The following is a 21,678-nucleotide window of genomic DNA, read 5'->3' as shown; positions in this document are numbered from 1 at the left end:
ATAATTTTATACCAAATACGAAAAAAGGGATGAAGCATGGTAATTGGATTGATCTATTGACGCAAAATATAACTTTAGAAGGGGCGCAGGGCGAAATAAAAAACCCTTGAAATCTTGGCAGGAATACTGTTCCTGGTATTACGTATATAAATAAATTAGCGGTATCCAAGAGATGATGTTCTGGGTCACCCTGGTCCACATTTTGGTCGATATCTGGAAAACGCCTTCACATATACAACTACCACCACTCCCTTTTAAAACTCTAATTAATACCTTTAATTTGATACCCATATCGTACAAACACATTCTAGAGTCACCCCTGGTCCACCTTTATGGCGATATCTCGAAAAGGCGTCCACCTATAGAACTAAGCCCCACGCCTTTTAAAATACTTATTAACACCTTTCATTTGATACCCATATTTTACAAACAAAGTCTAGAGTCACCCCTGGTTCACCTTTATGGCGATATCTCGAAAAGGCGACCACCTATAGAACTAAGGCCCACTCCCTTTTAAAATACTCATTAACACCTTTCATTTGATACCCATATCATACAAACACATTCTAGAGTCACCTCTGGTCCACCTTTATGGCGATATCTCGAAAAGGCGTCCACCTATAGAACTAAGGCCCACGCCCTTTTAAAATAGTCATTAACACCTTTCATTTGATACCCATATCGTACAAACATATTCTAGAGTCACCCCTGGTCCACCTTTATGGCGATATCTCGAAAAGGCGTCCACCTATAGAACCAAGCCCCACGCCCTTTTGAAATACTCATTAACACCTTTCGTTTGATACACGTATTGTACAAACGCATTCTAGAGTCACCCCTGGTCCACCTTTATGGCGATATCTCGAAAAGGCGTACACCTATAGAACTAAGCCCCACGCCCTTTTGAAATACTCATTAACAGCTTTCGTTTGATTCCCGTATTGTACAAACACATTCTAGAGTCACCCCTGGTCCACCTTTATGGTGATATCTCGAAAAGGCGTCCACCTATAGAACCAAGGCCCACGCCCTTTTAAAATACTCATTAACACCTTTCATTTGATACCCATATCGTACAAACATATTCTAGAGTCACCCCTGGTCCACTTTTATGGCGATATCTCGAAAAGGCGTCCACCTATAGAACCAAGCCCCACGCCCTTTTGAAATACTCATTAACACCTTTCGTTTGATACCCGTATTGTAAAACGTATTCTAGAGTCACCCCTGGTCCACCTTTATGGTGATATCTCGAAAAGGCGTCCACCTATAGAACCAAGGCCCACTCCCTTTTAAAATACTCATTAACACATTTCATTTGATACCGATATCGTACAAACAAATTCTAGAGTCAACCCTGATCCACCTTTATGGCGATATCCCTAAATGGCGTCCACCTATAGAACTATGGCCCACTCCCTCATAAAATACTCTTTAATACCTTTCATTTGATACACATGTCATACAAACACATTCCAGGGTTACCCTCTGTTCATTTTCCTACATGGTTATTTTCCCTTATGTTGTCACCATAGCTCACAACTGATTATGTAATGTTCGGTTACACCCGAATTTAACCTTCCTTACTTGTTGATGTTGCTTTGTTCGGATATCGAAGCCAGGAATTTCGATGTGGTAGGCGGAGCCTGCTCCCCTGGCCCCCGATATGATAATGGCTTAGCTAAAAGGCAATCGGCTCCAAAAATATGTATTTATTTGGTCTTTAACTCACGGATACAAAAATAACAAATAAATAAATACAAGACGCGACAAACGTTCGTGGAGATTTTAGGCCGAACTTCTCTTCCAACTCGCTCCGTGCATCTTTTATTTCTTCCTAAAAATTTGGGTGACGTGACCAGCATGTTCCATCTGTAAGACAGTTGAATTGAAGATACAATCGGAGTGGTTTCCAAATCACTGCTGAGGGGCGACCCTCATTAGATTTTTTTCTATTTGAAAAAAACTTGTTTCTAAACTTTGATGTTACTTTGCCTGGAAGGTGAACCCGGGGTACTTGGTGTAGTAGGTAGAGCACGTTTCCACCATACCTGATCTAGCAAGTATATGCACGACATACATATGTAGTTTCTTAGTTCACTGTGTAATGGATAACAGAACTATAGGGTAAGGGATCTACATGGTTAATGCCGAATCCGAATGACATTTGCCAAATCCTTCCGAGGGGCGAGCGCAAGTAAAACAAGTATGGAAGGTTAAGTTCGGGTGTAACCGAACATTACATACTCAGTTGAGAGCTATGGTGACACCATAAGGGAAAATAACCATGTAGGAAAATGAACCGAGGGAAACCCTGGAATGTGTTTGTATGGCATGTGTATCAAATGAAAGGCATTAAAGAGTATTTTATAATATAAACTGGCAACTCTATTCGTGTGAAGTATTGTTTTAAAGTGAGCGCGCAAATAATTCAAAAATTTTATCATTTATGTCGAGAATTTAAGATAAACTTTCAAAAGTATCAAAATCTCTAGCAACTCCCAAAGTGTGGAGCACGGAGTGCAGCTGAAACTCATCATTTGTAGTGAATTTAATGAGAATCACAATTGTCATAATACAATAACAACAGTGGTACAACAAAGAAAGTTTGATAATATATATAGCTACCAACAACTGAAAATCTCCCGCCAATTCCTGTGCTGAAAGCTTTCAGTAATTCAACAATCGCATTCGCGCCATCTATCGGTTGACAGCCTAAAATAAATTATACCATCTACGCCTGTGCTGCCGCCTGGTTCTAACTCATCTATTTTTTGGAGTATTTTTTTGGAACACCATGTCTCAAAATTCTGGAAAGCGTCGTGGCGAGACCTTGGGCAATGAAGCTGAAATAATTAAAAAGGCTCCTCGTCTAAGCGATTCATCTCCTAACCTCATCCGTACAATCGACCAATGACTCATAAAGTACAATGACTCGTTGTCCAATAAAATAATGGAAGCAGAAAAGCGTATGATGGAGTTTACATGCAGAAAACTGGAAGATAAATTTGAAGGCCTGAAGAAGGAGTTAAACGAGTTAAGTGGTAGAATTAATCGCATGGAGGGTATGTTTGAGAGGATTGGGCATCTCGAAAATGAAATAGCCACACTAAAACAGAGAGTATGTAAGCAGGAACACTTTATATCTAAGCAAGAACTCCAAATTGCTGCATGCGACGTCCGAGTTCATGGGATTCCCTTCGAGGAAGGGGAAAACTTACAAAAGATTTTCCACCACCTCTGATTCACGCTAAACTTACAGCCACCCCCCCTAAAAAGTGTTTTTCGGCCGAAACGCAAACTACCCCACGGTACGGTTGATCCGGCCGTTATCATTAAATTTTACACACCCGCGGACCGAAATACGCTGTTGAAAACGATTGCGAGCTTCAGGCGCCACAACAACACCAAAGGGCTGCGACTCGTGCATGTGGGAATAAATTCCAATGAGCCTATCTTTGTTAATGCATCGCTGACCAAAAACAACTATGAGATCTTCAAGGCTGCGATCCATCTAAAGAAGAGGAAAAAGGTTTTATCGGTGTTCACAATGCGGGGTATGGTACATATAAAGCGAAAAATCGGCGACCGACCCGAAGCAGTCCCCAGCCTGAGTTTTCTCGAGAGTCTCGACTCGGAAAACAATAATTCCTTTCGTGAAGACGACACGCCGGTTGCGAACAACGCCCTGGAGGGCCACCAAAGGCTTAACTAACAGCCCCCTGCTAATAAATTTTTCTCTTTGCTCTCTTCTAATCTATTCCTTCTCTGTCTTTTTCTCCACCTACAACATCACAAAATCATTAATTATGTTGTTAGCCAAATTCAGTGTAAATCATTCACTTAATTATTTTTATAATGTTGGTCTCCGATAATGAGTCCCCGGGTTCCAAAGACTGTCTATCTACTTTGTTGCGCATAGTCAGCAAAAAAGCCAACGGGCTGAAAGTTATTCATATCAATGCGCAAAGCCTTTATAAAAAGCTTGACGAGTTGAGGTTTCTGTCAGAAGGCTCCGATATTGATGTCATATGTGTTTCAGAAACATGGTTTTCTTCGTTTCATAGAAATGATATGGTGAAGATAAATGGATACCAACTTTTCAGAGTTGATAGAAGTGGTCATGGTGGTGGTGTTGCGATATATGTAAAAAGTAGTATGTCCTGTAAATTGTGTTGTTGTTCTAGTCCAGGTGATCCTGTGGAATATGTGTTTGTTCATATGTTTTCTGATAATAATAGTAGGCTTCTTATCGGCTGTGCATATAGACCGAATCGACTAGTAGATTTTTCCGCGTTTATTGAATTTCTTCAATCGTTACTATTAGACTATGACAATATTATCATCGCTGGAGATTTTAATAGTAACCTACTGGTGGATGCCACTTTAAAACAAAGCATGGAATCTCTGGGACTTTTTCCCACAAACTGTGCTATACCAACACATTTCACAAATACTAACTCTTCTCTATTAGATTTATTTTTTGTCAATGATCTTCATAAAATGATTCACTACACGCAACTATCCGCCTCCTGCTTCTCAAAACACGACCTGATATTCCTAAACTACAACTTCCAAACATCATGTAGGCCAAGTTCGTTCGCGTATCGCGATTACAGAAGTATAGATTATTATTCTCTTGCTGAGTCCGTTGAATCGGTTGAATGGAGCTTGATTCGTACGTTAACATCGGTTAATGACCAGACAAAGTTTCTGCAGGATAATATAAATAAGTTATTCGATGATCACGTTCCACTAAAAATAAAAACACCTAAATACAAGAATAGCCCTTGGTTCAATGCTACATTAAAACACCTTATCCACCTTCGTAACCAAGCCTACTCACGGTGGAAAAGGTACAAAACAGTCGAAGCGCATAGCTGCCTTAAAACAGCTCGGCTTACTGCAAACAAAGCCATAAGGCTGGCCAAGGCAAATTATTTTAAGTATAAGTTTAGTTCTGGTTTGAATATAAAAGAAAAGTGGAACAAAATCAAACAAATAGGAATTGGTAAGCCCAAAAGTGACCTGTCTCATCCCCCTGATGTCGACATCAACGAAATAAATAATACTTTTGTAAGACTACCAAACTTAGCCGACAATGTGTGTATTGATAACTACTCCGTGCGTGTTAATGTTGACACTAGCCCTTTCGAGTTCTTTTGTGTCGATAATTGTGATGTTGTCCAAGCCATACTTTCTGTGAAGTCTAACGCAATGGGGCTTGATGGTATATGTTCAAAGTTTTTAAGAGTCATTCTTCCCAAAATCCTTCCCCACATTACTTACTTGGTCAACTCAATTTTGACGACCGGTGTCTTCCCAATATACTGGAAAGCTGCAAAAGTTATTCCAATCCGTAAAAAAAATAATGAGTATCGACCAATAGCCATACTCCCTTTCCTCTCTAAGGTCGTTGAACGTATTCTACATGGACAAATCGTATCATATGTACATGAATACAAGCTCCTGTCAGACAGTCAGTCCGGTTTCAGGTCAAAGCGGAGCTGTACAACGGCACTATTATCTGTGACAGAAGAAATTCGTGAGCGAGTGGATGAAAGTTACATTGCCTTCTTAACACTTCTTGACCACTCCAAAGCTTTCGATTCTGTAGACCACACTCTGCTCTGTAGGAAGCTGTAAAACCTATTTAACTTCACTGGTCATGCAGTTGCCCTTATAAGATCATATCTTGGCGATAGGACTCAAGCAGTATGTATAGATGGTGAAAAGTCTGACTTCCTTCATGTCTTAAGAGGCGTCCCTCAAGGCTCTATCCTGGGTCCTCTGTTATTTGTTCTGTACATCAATGACTTACCCGATGTCCTTAAGTATTGTAATGTTCATATCTACGCTGATGATGTGCAGTTGTTTACGTGTTGTCCTCGTGATCAAACTAACTTGTGCATAAGTAATTTAAACCACGATTTGAATCAAATATTTTCATGGGCTGCTATGAATGGCTTATGTATAAACCCGAATAAGTCAAAATGTATTGTTATTCATAGAAGGTCTTTTCCCACTAATGATTTAGAGAATGTAGTGTTCGACAATTCCGTTATAGAATACGTAGATACGGCGAAAAACTTAGGTGTAATTTTTAACAAAACATTGACATGGAAAGACCATATTTTTAGAACGGTTGGGAAAGTGTATGGAATGCTTCGTACACTATGGTTAACACAGTATTTCACGCCTTTGCACATAAGACTACTTCTGGCTAAAGCGTACTTAATACCTACGCTACTCCATGGTTGTGTGATTTACTCAAACTGTGACTATCTGTGCAAGAACAAACTAAATGTTGTTTACAACAACATTGCTAGATATGTTTATGGATTGAAAAGATTTGACCACGTATCTCAACATGCTGAAAGGTTGCTAAACATTTCTTTCGAAAATCTTTTAAAAGTCAAAACACTGTCCTTCCTCCATAAATTGATACACACGAAGGAACCTGACTATCTATATCGTAAGCTTATTTTTCTGCAATCATCAAGATCGGTGCTTCTTCTTAAGCACATCAGATACCGCTCGCTAACCTCTGAGCGCCAATTCTTTGTTACTGCGATACGTCTTTGGAACTCGCTACCTACAAGTCTTCGACTCTTAAGTAATGCTCTGCACTTCAGAAAAGAGCTAACATCATTTTTTAACGACTCTTAAACTGGATCTCAAATTGTTGTTATTAAAATGTTCATTTCTAAGTCCTTTTCCTTTCTCTGTGTCTTCTTTCTTTATTTGTTAAATACTATTCAATCTATAACCAGCCAAAGGTTATCATCACTACTGCTGTCTTTTAATATTTATTAACTACTCTTCTTTAGTTTTAAGATTTACATTTACATACATAAATATTTCACTATTGTCCGTTATATTTAATTTAATTTGATTAATCTAATTTATTATTATTATAAATGTTCAATTTTTATAGCTCATGCTATTCATGACTAGCACTGTTAAATAATTTGTCAAAATTGTTGTGCTAGGAACAAATTTTCAAATAAATACATACATACATACATGAGGGAGTGGGCCATAGTTCTGTAGGTGGACGCCATTTAGGGATATCGCCATAAAGGTTGATCAGGGTTGACTCTAGAATTTGTTTGTACGATATGGGTATCAAATGAAAGGTGTTAATGAGTATTTTTAAAATGGGTGGGCCTTCGTTCTATAGGTGGTCGCCTTTTCGAGATATCGCCATAAAGGTGGCCCAGGGGTGACTCTAGAATGTGTTTGTATGATATTGGTATCAAATTAAAGGTATTAATGAGAGTTTTAAAAGGGGGTGGTAGTTGTATATGTAAAGTCGTTTTCCAGATATCGACCAAAATGTGGACCAGGGTGACCCAGAACATCATCTGTTGGATACCGCTAATTTATTTATATATGTAATACCTGCCAGAACTTTTTCATTTTCTTCTACTTAATATGGTAGGTGTCACAACCATTTTACAAAGTTTTTTCTAAAGTTATATTTCGCGTCAATAAACCAATCCAATTACCATGTTTCATCCCTTTTTTCGTATTTGGTATAGAATTATGGCATTTTTTTCATTTTTCGTAATTTTCGATATCGAAAAAGTGGGCGTGGTCATAGTCGGATTTCGTTCGTTTTTTATACCAAGATAAAGTGAGTTCAGATAAATACGTGAACTAAGTTCAGTAAAGATATGTCGATTTTTGCTCAAGTTATCGTGTTAACGGCCATGCGGAAGGACAGACGGACGTCTGTGTATAAAAACTGTGCGTGGCTTTAACCGATTTCGCCCATTTTCACAGAAAACAGTTATCGTCATAAAATCTATTCCCCTACCAAATTTCAAAAGGATTTTTGTTCGACTTATGGCATTAAAAGTATCATAGACAAACTAAATGAAAAAGGGCGGAGCCACGCCCATTTTGAAATTTTCTTTATTTTTTGTATTTTGTTGCACCATATCATTACTAGAGTTGAATTTTGACATAATTTACTCATATACTGTAAAGATATTAAATTTTTTGTTAAAATTTTACTTTTAAAAAAAAATTTTTTAAAAGTGGGCGTGGTCCTTCTCCGATTTTGCTAATTTTTATTAAGCGTACATATAGTAATAGGAGTAACGTTCCTGCCAAATTTCATCATGATATCTTCAACGACTGCCAAATTACAGCTTGCAAGCGGTGCCACGCCCATTGTCCAAAATTTTACTAATTTTCTATTCTTCGTCATAAGTTCAACTCACCTACCAAGTTTCATCGCTTTATCTGTCTTTGGTAATGAATTATTGCACTTTTTCGGTTTTTCGAAATTTTCGATATCGAAAAAGTGGGCGTGGTTATAGTCCGATATCGTTCATTTTAAATAGCGATCTGAGATGAGTGCTCAGGAGCCTACGTACCAAATTTAATCAAGATACCTCAAAATTTACTCAAGTTATCGTGTTAACGGACGGACGGACATGGCTGAGTCAAATTTTTTTTTCGATCCTGATGATTTTGATATATGGAAGTCTATATCTATCTCGATTCCTTTATACCTGTACAACCAACCGTTATCCAAACAAACTTAATATACACTCTGTGAGCTCTGCTCAACTGAGTATAAAAACAGCCGAAGCCTCTGCTTTACTGATAGAACGATTTATTTAAGAGTGAGACAGTCCTCAGGGTATTCGGGTATACAATAACGCCCTTGTTCTGAAGCAGAAATAATGGTCGCTAGACATTAATTTCTTGCGGGGTAAGCATACAAAAGGCCGACCACATACAACAACAAATCTCTTAGTTGCGTTTTCTATATACAGACACAAAATGTCTGACATATGATACATATGTTTACGAATGATAAATTAAGGTAGATGTAAAATTTGTAATAAATGCAATGAAATATTGACACATTTCGCATCAATGTTAACAGCATTTTTTCCTCTTTTTATCTTATTATTGCTATTATAATTCATAGACTACCTTTCGGAACTGAGGTAAGGTCAGTGAAGAGCATTGTCGTAGATATAATTTTTGAACTACTACTACTGTCTAAATCTATACACTTCTCAATACTTGTCATGGCACATAAAACAGGTCTCATGAGACCATTCTTTTTAATCACGTCCATGACAATTAAATGTAGCAATGATTTAAACATGCACTTGGAATGCCCTTTGTTTGATGTTGACTTGATTTAAGAGACTGACAACGCCACATTTAAGGAAATGTGATGGGTGGGGCGCCGTCGACTTCAATGTAAACTTTAACAAAGAAGGTACAGCTGTGGTGTTGGGTTTGAAGTAGAAAGTGGGCTGCACCGTGAAGTATTATTTTAGATGGAATATAAGTCGATTCCTTGCTCGCAAAGAAACAATTTTTAATGGACAAAATACAAAGTTTCTTCAGCGCTTCTCGCAGGTCTGAAATCATCATTATCATTACTTAATTGGCTAGTTATCTCGCTTACCCATAACTGACGTCATTGGGGGAATGTACCTCACATTTTCCGCCAACTCTTTCTGCCTACACGCATGGAAATACTTGCTGGGCCAGTGATTTTTTATTCCTTCTTATGACATGACTTAGTCTCCGGAGCCGTTGAGCCTTCATTTCTTACCTACATATGTACACGTTTGCTCATAAGAGCTCATAACTAAAATTCGATAGATATACGCCTTTGATATCGTCGAAAAACAATAAATCTTCCGAAGAAAATTTCTCTTGTATTCTCAAAGACTATGCATCTTCCTTCGTTGTTTTTGCATTAACGACAAATACACTCCCCGAAGGTTTTGGGGAGTGTTATCGATGTTGATGGTCTTGTTGTAGGATATATATCCGGTATGTTCCGGTAACAAGCATCATTTATTTATTAGCCCGACCATCTCGGGAACGATTAATATGCCCACATTAAACTGTCTATGATGATTGTTTCTTTGCTGACAGCAAGTATTTCGCCTTGTCCTCGGTCTCCCCTAGAACCATTTGCTTCTTCCACACTAAACCAAAAACGTACATGTTTTCTTAGGAAAAATTTTCATAGAAATTTACTATGATTTTTTCTTAAAATTTAAGATAAATCGCATATAATATAAGAAAATTTGCGTATGATCTAAGAGAACATTCGTAAAATTATATTTATGACAAAACTTCGTTCTTATAATATAAGAAACCATATTATTTATATTCTTAAATTCTATGAATACGGTTTTTGGGGAGGTGTTCTTAAAATATACGCACTTTTTCTTAGTATTCATGCACTTTTTTGATTCAGTGCATTTATTCAAAGAAGGCAGGCAGATCTTACGACGAGTGTAAAGCCAAAATGTTATTAATATTATGAAAAGCTGCATTGACGACATCAAAGATAAGGTGCGTGACTTGCTGTATAGTGAAAATTTGGTCGGTCATAGACTTGCCCGACCTGTACCGGCATTACTAAGGCCTCCACAGTTCATTGATTCCGGTCTTCAGTCAGATCAATTCCCTTTAGTCACTCAGGTATTTCACATTTTCCATTCATTACATGCATCAATAATGCACTATGGGGTATTTGGAGGAAATTAATCTCAAAATCAAACAGCCTAGCTGTAGTAAGAGCTAAAGCAGGTAATCAGACCGTTTTAAGCTTAAATATTTGCCAATATGAAAGAAGATTGCAAAATTGAGTTTTCAAAACTATTTTTAAAAAATGTCGTTACTTCTTTTTTTAAGCGCTTTTAAAATTGCTAAACCAAAGCCAACAACTATATTTTAACTTCAAAATCGTATTTCGAAAAGATTTCAAGGAGCTTAGTTCAAATAAGCAATAATAATTTAGACATAAGCTTAAAATTTGTGCAAATTAAGCTTATTTTCAAAACCTTAAATGATTTTTTAAGAGCTCTTTGGAAACATATTCGAGAATCCAAAGAAAACCTATTTCTAAGCAAGGATATTTTAAAAATATATTAAACAAAGTAAAAGTGAACTTGATAGTTCTCTCTTCTCTGTAGGAGTTTTTGCGCCAACTAAAATAAAAGTTAATCCGGTAATTTTATTTATTTTTGGAAATTTTAAAAGGTTTGAAATACAAATAATGGTATTAATTTGTTTAAATACAACAAAACTAGTAACGTATTCTAACGAATATTAGCAGCACTAAGGGATACTATCATCTCTAAGCCGATGCTAAGCAGTGACTTGTATGCACATCAATAATTCAATCATTATGTCTACACATATGTACGTACACGCAGCGGAGAAGCAACGCTCAACCACATGCATAAATCTGAGATACTCCCGAAAGTATGCAATGGTTGTGCAAGTGTCGCTCACACATACAAGCGCATGGGGTTTGAGAGAAGCTATAAAATCATGCATCTGTAGTTACAGCTGAGTAATCGTATAGCTGATAACTAACTAGTAAGTTCTGGAAATAGAAAAGCCTAGAAATATGCAACGAGGAAATCAGGCAGTATAAAAGGCAGCAACAGTAGAGGCACGACAATCAGTTTGATTTAAGACGCTATCTGGCGAGCAATAGTAGTGTTATTCTGAAGTAAAGGCCATTTTGCATTATTGAATAGTGGAGTTATTTATTCAACAGTTTAGTGATTCGAACGTTAGCAGATTGTTGCAAATAAGGGGAATTGCAGTAAATTCGTTACAGTATGTATACCCATTCTAGTAGGAATTGCAGCCTGCACACAGCTCATCAAAGTAGAACGTCAAATGACGACAACCTCCAGCAAGTCGCTAGAGCTTCAGTTTTCAGGATGCTATCTATTCTACTTTTGCGCACTGACAAGTGCGCTGATGTCTTGTTTCAGTTTTCAATATACACTATCCTTCTCTTATAGAAGAAAGCAGACTACCAAGGGAGACACATGTCACCCTGACTCTGCTTTTTTCTGGATACTGTAACTAATAGGTAAAACTCTCACTTGTCCAGAATCAACCCCGACATACGTAATATATGCCCTGCATGTGATGTGTTCCCACATGGCATCAACCATCTTCCTAAGTGTAATGTCAAGGTCAAACAGAAATATCATAAATGGCCATTACGTTAAATTTATAAAGGTCAACTGACCTTAGCGCAATTTGAACAATTTGGATACAAAAAGAAGACAATGAACGATTTATGGCTGCTTTTTAGCATCTATGTTAAGAAGGAATGTAATATGATTGTTTTTATAAATTTACTGTTTTTTTGGTGATTTCTGCTCTAGGGTTAGTTTTAAAAGTACTCTTCCGTAGCGACTTCAAGGAATAGTGCTTTGACAGTAGTTACTAAAGTAATCGCCTGTAGGTACCCCGTTTGGCAATCCATCGAGGGTTGTTTAACCAGCACTCTTTTGCTGGTATTTCAAGAAGTACTGTTTTGAGTGTAATTTGGCAAATACCCTCCTGTCGGTACTCCATGGATTAATGGGTCAGAAGCAGTTTAGAGAGTACTGTACCGCAGATACTCCATAGAGCGTCTTTTCTGGAGTACTTTGACATATAGTCTTTGTGGGTGCTCCCCTGAGTACTACTCTAAACGTATTTTAGGAAGTACTCTCACTTGCATAGGTATTCCAAGGAATACTCAAAAACAAAGCACGAACAGGAGTAGGTGATCCTCTCCTCGGAGATCGCAATGTTAATTGGATCACATTTTTTGTACGTATTAAGATTAGTTTTGGAGCACTACTATATTCCTTAAGGTTATTCCTTACACTATTAATGTATACCCACATTTTTTGCAGGGACTTCGTTGCTCATATTCTAGCCTCTGCCATCAGTTGTTCTACTTATCTTCATTAATCTGCCTTTTTACGTTTTCTCAAGTTTGCAAACAAAAAAACAGACTTCGCACGAATGTATCTTTTTTACCTCCATAGTTTCTTCATTCATTTTTTCAACTTGTCATTTACCATTAGAAAAACTGTGTCTGCATTCTTCCGGTTTGTTAGCAAGTTTGTGTTTGTGTTTGTCTGATTACATACTAAGCCGCCATTCGTACTATGCTTCATTTGCTTTTCTCAAATGGCCTCTTCATTTGCTCGTAATTCATAAAACTTTTTAGCCAACCTACACTGAAAGAAATGGTGCTAGTAGAATCAACAAATGGGTCTGTTGTTCATGTCTTAACGGAGATTCGGTGAAATTGATCGAATTGTGGTTAATTCGACCGAGTTCTTTGTCAAACGAACAAATTAGTTTAGTCATTTCAACAGAAGAGAAACTGTCGCTCTTAAGTTAACAAAATTTTGTAAAATTTACAGATTCCTGGTCAATCTAAATGATTTTTATGTTAACACAACTGATCTCACTGGTCATTTCAACGGCGATCAACTGTCAACACATTACCAAATTTCAAAGAGAATTTTACGCTTACTGCGCTCTCTACTTTGTACTTATGACGATGGTGCCACTTGTTAAAAAAAACACCAAAATAAGAAAACCATCAAATCGAAAAAACACACAAAATGGGAAAATAACAAAAAACTAGTTTTTCAGTTATCAATACAAAACTACTAAAACGGTCAATTACGAATCAACGATTTGTGTGCAGTAGATTCAAAATCTTGTTGCGATGGATAAAAATTGACAGAAATTTCGGTTGAATTGACCCTTATTTCGGTTGATTTTACCAGTCTTTTTCCTTCAGTGTATTTACTGTTGTTGTTTGCGTATTTTTTCTGTTAGTAAGAGTGTATGTTTGTATGGTTTCAAGTACATAAGTTTATATATAGTATATATGCGTATGCCCCTATATATTTACTTACATTTCGGAAACTTTCCGTCGAGCCACTATTGGCCTTGCCACCTCTTATCAGCACCTCTTGATCCTCCTGACCCATTTCAAAAAGTTCGTCCTACTGCTGTCCTATGCGTTGTACTTGTTCTTTTTTCTACGTTTTTTACTGGTTTATTGTTGTTTTTGTATTTTGTATTTTTTTCTCTCACTACTACTTTTTTTTTACAATAGCACTACCTTTTCACTTGTTTTTGTGCCACTTTTTTTGTTGCTTTATTTTTTATTTGAGTTGTCTTTTTTCTTTTGTATTGTCTGCTGCCAAAAAGTTGTAATTTGTTCTCCCTAGATGATTGCAGTAAAAATATACGAAATTGAAAGAGAGAAAACCAAATCAAATGAAGATAAGTAGTTAAAGTAAAGGATTTCACACTTCTGCTAACGATTTTGTTGGGTTTTTTTTACGAGTCCCTTAAAGTAATTTTTTCTCGTGATTGGAAATTGAATGGAAATTGATGCTAAATCAATTGCTCACAATTAAATAAATTAAAAGAAAGTCGCAAGTGAGTGCAAAATCTCTAAAGCAATACAATATATACCCAGTAGTAAGTTTAAATATATGCTGGGATTTTATTTTCGTAAAATTTTACGTAAATACTTATTTTAGTAAAATCTGTTAAATAAAGATTCTGAATAAACTCCGACCCAAATGACTTCAGAATTACTACGCCAAGCGCAAGAACATCAATTAAAATTTCGGCAATTGCTAGGCTCTTTTATTGCAAATGTATTAGGTTGGGTGGTAGCTTCCCTGATAGGGGAAGCTCACTTGGACAACATGACGGTCCGTTGTGATACCACATATAATAAACTAAACTAACGGTGACGTAGATATAACTACTTAGAGAATCGTTGGGTAGCAACGATAAAGTTCCGAATGATCCCGATCTCAACCTTGGATAGCTCCTCGGGAGATTCAAGTGAGTCACGACCGAAATACTTTCGCCTAGTTCTGGCAAAAGCTGGGCAGTCAAGCATAAAGTGATTTGGTGATTCCACCTCATCATCCTCCATACAGCTGCAGCAGGATGGAGCTTCCAATATATTGAGACGTACCGCATGGATACCCATGGGACAGTGCCCTGTCAAAACCCCAATGACCATTGATAGGTGAGCCTTAGTGAACCCAATTATTTCAGCAGACCTCTTGCCATCCACTTTCGGCCAGAAAGATCTTGATACCCTGCAAGACGTAGTGTCCGCCCAACGTTTGCTGAGCTGACTGGAGGCCCAGCTATGGAAGAGCAATCCGCAGGTGGCTAGCGGAATCCCGAAATCCCTACAGCCATCTTCATCCGGTTCAGTTGTAGCGATTCGGGCTAAGAGATCCGCTTGACAGTTACCCGGAATATCACTATGGCCCGGGACCCAGATAATCTTAATTGTAAATAATTCGATGCAATCGCAAGTGAGGTCGGGCATTCCCAGACCACCCTCGATCGCACTGTAGTTGAGCTCAAGGCCTTTATAGCCGCTTGGCTATCAGAGTAGATGTTATATTCCCTAACCGTAGTAGCGCTGGATAGAATTTCATCCACCGCATCCTTAATCGCAGCAACTTCCGCTTGGAATACACTGCAGTGATCAGCCAACTTAAACTTGCGGCTTTCATTTAGCTCTTGACAAAAGACCCCCGCCAAGCTTTCCGTCCAACTTCGACCCATCCGTGAACAAGTTAATCGGTCCCATGCCCCAGACAATTCCTCTTCCCCACTCCTCCCTCGGGGGAATGACAGGGGTGAAGGTTGTATAGGGAGCGGCCATCGGCATGCAATAGTCCATCCTGTCCGGGATAAAGTAGAAACTAGTAAGATGGCTAGAGTGTCCGAAATCAGAAAGCATATAACCCATATCACGAAGCCTGACCAACGACCGGGCCGCGGCTGCCTTTCCCGCAACATCTACTGGATGTATATTCAGCACGACAATCAGTGCCAAGGTAGGTGTTGTTCTCATAGCGCCACTGATACCAAAAAGTGCCTTACGTTGCACTGACACTAACATTTTGGAGGTGCTCGCCATGTCCAGTGCTTTCCACCAGACCAGCACCCCATAGAGCAGAATCGGTTTGACCACCATATCATAAAGCCAGTGTACTACTCCTGGCGAGAGCCCCCATCTCTTTCCGATAGCCCCCCCTGCAGCAGTACAAGGCAACCGCGGCCTTCCTGGCCCTATCTTCCACATTGGGCCTCCAGGACAGCTTCTTGTCTAGAACAATTCCCAAATATTTAACCCTGTCAGTAAGTACCAACGGTACCCCTCCAATCGAAGGAGTTCTGAAGTCGGGTATCTTATATCTCCTTGTAAAAAGAACCAATTCTGTTTTTCCCGGGTTGACCGCCAATCCACATGATTCAGCACACCTAGCCACAGTATCCAGGTAGTCCTGCAGAACATCGCGCAGGGTGCCCAGAAATTTGCCTCTGACTAGGATAGCGAGGTCATCTGCATAGGCAACCATCCGACAACCATTGGCTTCCAGCTCCACAAGAAGCTCGTTGACTACCACAACCCAGAGCAGAGGAGATAGGACACCCCCCTGTGGCGTGCCCCTGCACACCTTCCTCCTAATTATGGCCCCTCCCCCCTCCGCTGCGACAATTCTGCCGCATAGAAGTTTGCAAATGTATTAACTAGTTCGTATATCACTTTTCGATGGGGTTGATGAAGCATTTGCCAAGAACCCGACTGGTTCGTTTCTCCTAGGAGCCAGAGCTACTTAATACTTCAAGCTATTACTACGCGTATACAACTACAGAAAGGAGAAGCACCCAGAGAATGCTTGAACAGCGTGCAAAAGAATCGCCCTGACCATTTCCTGGTGAATGGAGGTCAGTAGCTTCACCCTACACACGGATTCACCCACGGCGAGGGCTAGTGCCGTAAAAGATTTAATGATGCACTGTAACTTAATGCAGACACCAACAGCATATTACAACGCAGCAGCTAGGCTTGCTAGGACATGTTATGCGGTTAGAAGACGTTGCTTCGGCCAAAAAAGTATTGTTATCGGAACCCACAGAGGAAAAGGGCGGCTGAATGAACCAGATGTTGCGAATTGGTGACCAACGAAAAAGCGGCGGGCGCGCCTGGTGGTATAATCATCATGTTACTTCATGTTTACTTGCACAGCTTATGCTAAGACGAGTCTAAACTACCTCGGCATTGGCTTTACCGAATCTCAAAACGTTAAGTACAAGGTCAAGATCAGTCTTACTGGGAACTATATCACATTGACTATCTAAGAAAATGTTTGCTTTGTGTTTTGTGGAGCCATAATGGAACCATGTGATGCCAGCTGTTTCAGTTTTGTTCTTTCTAACTCTAAATATCTGCATTTGTATCGAGTTCCTTTAACTGATGACTCTGACGTCGTGTGTAGTGCTTAGGCCTGTCAGAATGCTGAAATCAGAACTGCCACGGGATGTCTTATTATGACCCCTGAGCATCAGCTACATAGTGAGGAATAAGAGCTCAACATTAAAGAGTACAACGAAATGCTGAACAGGCAGTTTTTGGTAAATTGTCACAAACCGGGACAGCCTAGCAAACAACTGCTTTATCTAGCCCCACCTCCAAAAGTGTTAAGGGAACATCTTCATAAGCGTTGTGCTGAGATCCTGATGACCACCTGCCAACCCAGCTGTTTCATCCAGACAAGCATAAGGGGGCCGTAGGCAAAATCCACACAGAATCGGTAAACGCCTTTGCCAGGACTCTGTTATCAATATACAATATAATTCTATTGAAGAAGAAGAATGAACACTACCAAGGGAGACACGAGTCACCCTGCCCCAAACTTCGTTCTGGCTAGTGTAACAGGTTAAACCCCCATAGAGCAGAATCGAAAAAGCGGCGGGCGCGCCTGGTGGTATAATCATCATGTTAATTCATGTTTACTTGCACAGCTTATGCTAAGACGAGTCTAAACTACCTCGGCATTGTCTTTACCGAATCTCAAAACGTTAAGTACAAGGTCAAGATCAGTCTTACTGGGAACTATATCACATTGACTATCTAAGAAAATGTTTGCTTTGTGTTTTGTGGAGCCATAATGGAACCATGTGATGCCGGCTGTTTCAGTTTTGTTCTTTCTAACTCTAAATATCTGCATTTGTATCGAGTTCCTTTAACTGATGACTCTGACGTCGTGTGTAGTGCTTAGGCCTGTCAGAATGCTGAAATCAGAACTGCCACGGGATGTCTTCTTATGACCCCTGAGCATCAGCTACATAGTGAGGAATAAAAGCTCAACATTAAAGAGTACAACGAAATGCTGAACAGGCAGTTTTTGGTAAATTGCCACAAACCGGGACAGCCTAGCAAACAACTGCTTGATCTAGCCCCACCTCCAAAAGTGTTAAGGGAACATCTTCATAAGCGTTGTGCTGAGATCCTGATGACCACCTGCCAACGCAGCTGTTTCATCCAGACAAGCATAAGGGGGCCGTAGGCAAAATCCACACAGAATCGGTAAACGCCTTTGCCAGGACTCTGTTATCAATATACAATATAATTCTATTGCAGAAGAAGAATGCACACTACCAAGGGAGACACGAGTCACCCTGCCCCAAACTTCGTTATGGCTACTGTAACAGGTTAAACTCTTGCCTATCCAGAATCAACCCCGACATACATAATGTATGTCCTGTTAGCAATATTTCCCCGCATGACACCAACCATCTTTTTAATTTTAATGTGGAACCTACGCCTCTAACACCAATCTCCCTTTGGTCCGCCCCTGTTGAAACTACCAATTTCCTTGGACTTCCGTTATAGGAATTTGACGACAATTTGTGAGTGGTCGCGCTCATTGAATGGGGACTGTTAACACAAAAACAACAACAGTTCTTTCTTCTATTCCAAATTAAATAATAATTTTTCAATTATGGAAAAATTAAAAAAAAGAAAGTATTTTTCACAACAGTTATTGTTAAAGGCTTTGAGCTCGATTTCGAATCCGTAATTAATAGACCGATGAAAACGAAAACAGGAATTAGAGAATTGATTAGAAAAAAGTTGCTTGCTAGCGCTATTGGGTATAAAAAATCGTTAAGTTGCGCAAATTGTATTACTTTACGTTTCTTCTTTAAAAAAAAAGGTTTACGAATTAATTTTCATTTTTTCAGATCTTATATTGTATGAGATTTTATTAGCATATAAAATGCGCTACTTTGGCATAACTCAAGCGTAAATACTTCCGCTGTTTTTTTGCAGCCGCACGGTGGGGTGTTTGATCAGTCTAGCAGGCCAAAAGTCGATTTTCGAAAATATTCCATTTTTTTTTTAAATATACTCCTTGGCGTTTCTAGATGTCCACTGAATAGTATACATACCCCAAAAGCCATCTGCAACGTCAAAGTTGTACAAATTGTGTGCAGTTCGATGTATTTTTGGATTAAAAAGCAATATACACTTCTAACCTAAATACTTGTTCACTTGTTTAGCCTTAATCAAATCTAATTACATGTTTTTTTAATTCATTTGATAGATTTTTTATACCGCATGTTTTAACTGAGTTATCTTCTAACTTTAAACGAGCAATTCATGTTTGTTTGTATAGCCGAACGATCTCGGGAACTGCTCAACCGATTTAAATGAAATTTGGCACAGAGATAACGTATCACCTTCTAAGACTTTCTACCTAGCTGGTGCCACACAGAATGTTTCACAAGGTTGCCACCTATTCGAAATTTAAAAAAAATTGCATGAGATAAGCCGATATGGGTTTCAAACGAAAGGTATTTCACTCCGCATTACAATAGGGACATTTTTGAGTAGGGTTGCCATTTGGGGTTGCCACCTTTTCGAAATTAAAAAAATTTGCATGAGATATGCCGATATGGGTATCATACGAAAGGTATTTCACTCCGCATTGCAATAGGGACATTTTTGGTTAGGGTTGCTATTTAGGGTTGCCACCTGTTCGTAATTAAAGAAAAATTGCATAAGATATGCCGATATGGGTATCAAACGAAAGGTATTTCACTCCGCATTATAAACGGGACATTTTTGAGTAGGGTTGCCAATTAGGTAGTTAGACGAAATAGTACTCTACTTACTCATATTCTATTAAAGCTTTAAAGGAGAACATTAAAGTTTAAAGTCTTCGTAGAAAATCTTACACATGATTCGACTTAATTTTAAATAATTTTCTTTTAAATGAATAATCGCAATTTCTCACTGATTTTTAGAAAGATTTCTCAGCACAAGGAAACGTTGGCGAGCAAAGCTCGGTCGCCCAGGTACTGTACTTCTACTTATAATGCTACCACTTTTCAATATTAATTTTTTTAAAAACCTTGCAAACAAAAAGCTTATATCTTTTTTTCATGGCATATCATGTCACTAATTTTTTGGCAATACATAAGCTTGTGTTTGCTGAAAGTTTAATAACAGAACGGCTGCGCATACCCGCGACTTTTTGAGTGGTTATCAATTTTTTAAGAGGAATATCTCATGCAATTTTTTTTTAACTTTAAAAAGGTGGCAACTTTGTGAAAACATCCTCAAAACGTAAAACTATATCGATGTAACAAATTTGATTCAAATCGGTTAATTCCGAGATGATAGCGGATATATAAAGAATTATAAAAAAGAAGATGAGGTGGCAACCCTAAGTGGAAACCCTACTTAAATATTTCAATAGAAATTCGGAGTAAAATACCTTTCGTGTGATACCCATATTGACATACATATCACATGTAATGCCAAAAAATTACCACGGGTCCCTCCGAAACCGGGTATCGATCCATAGTAATTCTGCGCGGAACACCGTGAATTTACTGTCAAATATTTCTTTTCAGACAACTACTTTTTTAACTGAAATAAATGCTGTTTTAATATTGGCCAGCTATATTGATCAAATACCCCACGGTGAGTCGCTACGGTTATGTTCACACCGAACTTGACGTTGTTTTCTGATTCTTATTTTATACAGTTTCATCGATTCGAAAATTTTAAAGGATTTTGTTTGAAACCTTTTCATTTGAGCTTATTGTTTAGTTGTTCACAAAGTACAGGTCACATACAACAAACGCATATACATATGTACATATCTATGTAAGTGCTTAGTTGCGGTCGTTGCATTTGTCCTTCCTCACCACCACAAATAACCTCCAACCGCGTACGCATACACACACACTATTTATTTATTTACTTGAATATTTTTCTACCTCTCTCTTCAACAATTTGCTTGTTGCCTCTAATTAATTAATTGTTACTTAGTTGTGTCCACTTCCAATTACGTACGTCCACACACCGAACACGCCCGTTGATTGCAACAAACTGATCGCTTGACAAGTAAATGTCAGTAGAACTAGGCAATCAAAGGTAGATGAAACGAATTGCGTCTGGTATGGAATGCCAACCAAGTTTAACTCAATTGATGCTCAGCGGTTAGGTGTCACGACGTCGAGTCGTTGAGTAAAGTAACTAATGGGGCTTCTTTGTCTAAAGGCGTACTATTACTTTGTACTATTAAGCATTTGCACCTACAATGAGAGTTCATAGTAACTAGAGTATATTAGTATGAACGGTTTGAGTGATGTTTGTGGATGGTTTAATTGCTAACTGCGTGCAGCTAAGTTGTCTATTTGCTTGGGCTTTCTCTTATCATTTTAATAACAGAGATTGAGAAATTGCGTCAGATACTTAATAACACCCTGTAAGTATGATAGTATTATTTTATTTGCTTGTCGCGTGCACTGCGAGACTTACGATTACGAAACTAGACAAACCTGATGTAAATAAGAGCTTTATTACCTACAACTCCACTGCAACAGAATGGAAAATATTTAATCTTATTCTTCTGTTGATGATCATTTGCTGAATATAGGTTCGGTACGTTTCGGTAATAAGCACCATTAAGGTACTAGCCCGATCATCTTGGGAGCACACATCCCGCTCCCAACTCT

General features: G+C 38.6%; 1 protein-coding gene across 1 annotated transcript in view; it reads right to left on the bottom strand.

The window, feature by feature from the left end:
• Nucleotides 1-21,130, bottom strand: part of w (eye pigment precursor family transporter white) — a 56,061-nt gene extending 34,931 nt beyond the window's left edge. Inside the window, exons 1-2 of the mRNA XM_067784176.1 lie at nt 20,938-21,130; nt 13,731-14,044 (exon numbers count right to left, since the gene is read on the bottom strand). Coding sequence (XP_067640277.1) covers nt 13,731-13,805 — 75 coding nt within the window. The 5' untranslated portion in view covers nt 13,806-14,044; nt 20,938-21,130. The remainder of the gene's footprint in view (nt 1-13,730; nt 14,045-20,937) is intronic.
• Between the last annotated feature and the right edge of the window lie 548 nt (nt 21,131-21,678).

Source organism: Eurosta solidaginis, chromosome 4 (genome assembly GCF_040869045.1).
Source record: "Eurosta solidaginis isolate ZX-2024a chromosome 4, ASM4086904v1, whole genome shotgun sequence".
Classification (NCBI taxonomy): domain Eukaryota; kingdom Metazoa; phylum Arthropoda; class Insecta; order Diptera; family Tephritidae; genus Eurosta; species Eurosta solidaginis.
This window is presented reverse-complemented; position numbering and strand designations above follow the sequence as displayed.